Below are 3,006 nucleotides of genomic sequence, written 5' to 3'. Positions count from 1 at the left end.
ATAATAGAAGTGGTGAATTTTGAAACGCAAGAAGAGCGAAGGTTGAGCGCATCATTGTTTCGAACTTGTCCGTTGAAGTCGATAGCCACGACGCATGGAGCAACTCCGAGTGCACGTCGCCGTGTTTGTACTTTACAGTCCGCTAGGGCATCGTGGGGACGAGCAAAGGTTTGGCAGGACGAAATTATTCAATTTCTATGTTTTAAAGTGCACCCGATTTGTCTGCTATTTCTAATGAAGATTATGTCACTGCCAAACTCTGAAACACAATAGATTGCACAATATGATTGAAAAACTGTGAGAATTGAACTAAATTGTACTCATGACGAATAATTACTTGCGAAAAACAGTCATGAAAATTTATATTAATTTCAAGCATTGATAAACCTTTATAACTCAATAGCATACATCGGTCAAAAAGCTGAACATATTACATAAAATCTCCCTTTTTGATCTATTTCTATTATCTATTTCGGTCAATTCATCTCCGACTTTCACCAAATAAGTACCAAAATCTCCGTATTGATTGGCGCTAACGTTTCCTACTGTTTTGAACGCAAAAATTGACGAACTAATGGCGAAATCATACAGTGCACATGAACGCGCGACGATACAACGCATCAAAGCATTCGTCAGGCTGCGCTGACGGCGCAGCCTGACGTTTGACGAGAAGATGGACATACTTTGGCTCCAAGCCACACTCCGGTACACGAATACAGAAGATGTCGCTGGTGTTGTTTCGCAACTGCTCGGACGAGCACGTAAAACTGTCAAAGGCGTCCTGGCCGAGTACCTCGCCACTCACAACCTTTCGGTCGTCCAACCCCCCTCCAACACCACTAAGCATCACTCTCGTGTCCCTGACACCCATGCTGTTCGCGCGCTTGTGCAACGGTTCATCCGTGACCGATGTGTCACCCGTACCCGCACCGTCGCCAAAGACGTCTTGTCGTACCTCGTTGAGAATCATGTCATGGCTGTCGATGACCGCAAGGTCAAGGATTATGCGGCCTGTCTGCGTGCCGTACAGGTATTCTTAGCCAATCAAGGCTATGCATGCGGCAAGCGCACGAGTACGACTGCCTATCGAATGTCCAAGGCACATGAAGAAGCCAGGGATGCATACGTCGGGACCATGGTACCTACTGTGACCATGCCCCTCGTCGTCCGGTGGTCTACCTTGACGAAAGCTTCATCCATCACCACTACAGTCGCCACAGTGACAGCCTGTACGCCCCGACCGACGACGTCACCACCAAGCCAAAACACAAGGGCCGCCGATACTGCTTCATTGCCGGTATTCTTGATGAAGGATCGGATGTGTCGCACCTCCTCGGGCTGGACATCTTTGTTGGCGGGAAGAAGAACAGCAAGGTGGTCAAAGCCTACCATTCCATGTTCAACCATGACGATTTTGTGCACTGGTTCAGAAAGCTGCTGGAAGAAGTCGAGGAGTTGGGGTGGTCTTCGGCCGTGTTTGTCATGGACAATGCCAAGTACCACAAGGGGAAGCCAAAGTCAACTCCCAAGGGAACGTGGAGGAAGAGCGACCTGTATATCAAGCTTGCGTCGACAACACGCTGACAGACGTCGCCCCTACTGACCTAAAGCCCGCGATTTGGAAGACGCTGAAGAAAAACCTGGACGAGCATGTCCTACCTGTTGTTGTTGCCATGGCACAGGCTCGGGGCCATCATGTTGTCTACGCTGCGCCTGGTTTCTCGGAGCTCCAGCCTATCGAAATGGTGTGGTCGAACGTCAAGGAAACAGTCGGACGCGCATATACCTCGACCACGACCTTCAGGATGTTCTCGACCGCCTTGAACAGGATATGAATCCTAACTGTTAATATTGCCCTCTCGCAGAGTCCATTTGATTGGGCTCACTCGGGGGGGGTGTTGTTTTTTTTACAGTGATTTCCCCATGCGGATATTCATCCGAAACGTGGGTCCTCTTCATCCGGACAAGTCCCCGCTACCGCGTCGATTGGACTCACAGTGGAACATACTTAACAAGGGAATAAAATGTTCGATATATTTCATGTTGAATCCATACAGACCCTAAGACAAAAGACATATTAATCAAGTATAACGAGCATGCTTTTATAAACTTTCCTACACCAAGGGAAGTCAACCAGTTAGCAATGGTTGGCGCTCGGGATCGAAGTGAACCATCATCCCAGGACTACCGAAGCACCTGGAGCGACTGTGCCGCTTTAAATACCCCCTTCCCGACAGCCCTGCTCCGATGTGCTACGTCCAACGTAACAACATCTTAACGCACTGGAACCGTCATCATGGTGTTGGCGAGGACGTAGACTCGGACTGGAACTTCCTCACTGAGGAGCAGTATATTGACTTTGTCAGTGTGCACAGAGGTGATATTGCCCCAGGACATCCCGAGTTTGTTATGACCTCTACTGGTTCTAACATATATTACGTCTTAACCGAAACTGGGGTTTCCGACGGCGATGCGGTTTTGTCCATACTGGCGTACTAGTGCGAAAAAGCCAATGGCGATTTGCGCACGATTGTGAAAGGGCGTGTCCAAGATAGTGATGACGGCAACACTGAGAACCAAGGGATTGAGGAAGACGAAACGGCCGACACTGCGCAACCATCCCCTCCTCCGGCGCCGACCGCAGCGTCGAAGAAGCCTACCCGCAAGCGTCCTCGTCGCAATTAGTTTAACTAGTTCCAACTAGGGATATTCTAGCTAATACTTCACTCTTTTTTCAGAACTCGTTAACTATAAACTTACAAAAATGTGTTAACACTTCTCTTGAACTCGTTTTTTGGCACTTGTGAAATTAGTGTTCGAATTTACCTCGTTCAACCTAACTTCTTTTTCCGCGACTAGTTTGACCTAATGGTGCTTGTAGAACTAGTTCCAACTCGTCTAACCTATTTTTGCGCCTACGATTAGGTACTGTACATGTCCCTAGTATTTATACAATAAGTTAAAACACGGAATACATGTATTTTTATATGCTTGGGGCATAGAACA

General features: G+C 47.9%; 1 protein-coding gene across 1 annotated transcript; it reads left to right on the top strand.

Annotated features, from left to right (window-relative positions):
- Positions 1-673: 673 nt before the first annotated feature.
- H257_06689 (hypothetical protein) lies at positions 674-2,685 on the top strand (the record flags this gene model as incomplete). Its single annotated transcript, XM_009832002.1, has 5 exons — positions 674-1,170; positions 1,227-1,374; positions 1,431-1,769; positions 2,194-2,361; positions 2,500-2,685. 5 exons carry the CDS (start codon positions 674-676, stop codon positions 2,683-2,685), a joined length of 1,338 nt encoding a protein of 445 aa, XP_009830304.1.
- Positions 2,686-3,006: the final 321 nt, after the last annotated feature.

The sequence above is a fragment of the Aphanomyces astaci genome (genome assembly GCF_000520075.1).
Source record: "Aphanomyces astaci strain APO3 unplaced genomic scaffold supercont1.13, whole genome shotgun sequence".
In the NCBI taxonomy this organism is placed as follows: domain Eukaryota; phylum Oomycota; class Saprolegniomycetes; order Saprolegniales; family Verrucalvaceae; genus Aphanomyces; species Aphanomyces astaci.
The sequence above is the reverse complement of the archived record's forward strand: the minus strand, read 5'-3'. Positions and strand labels throughout refer to the sequence as shown.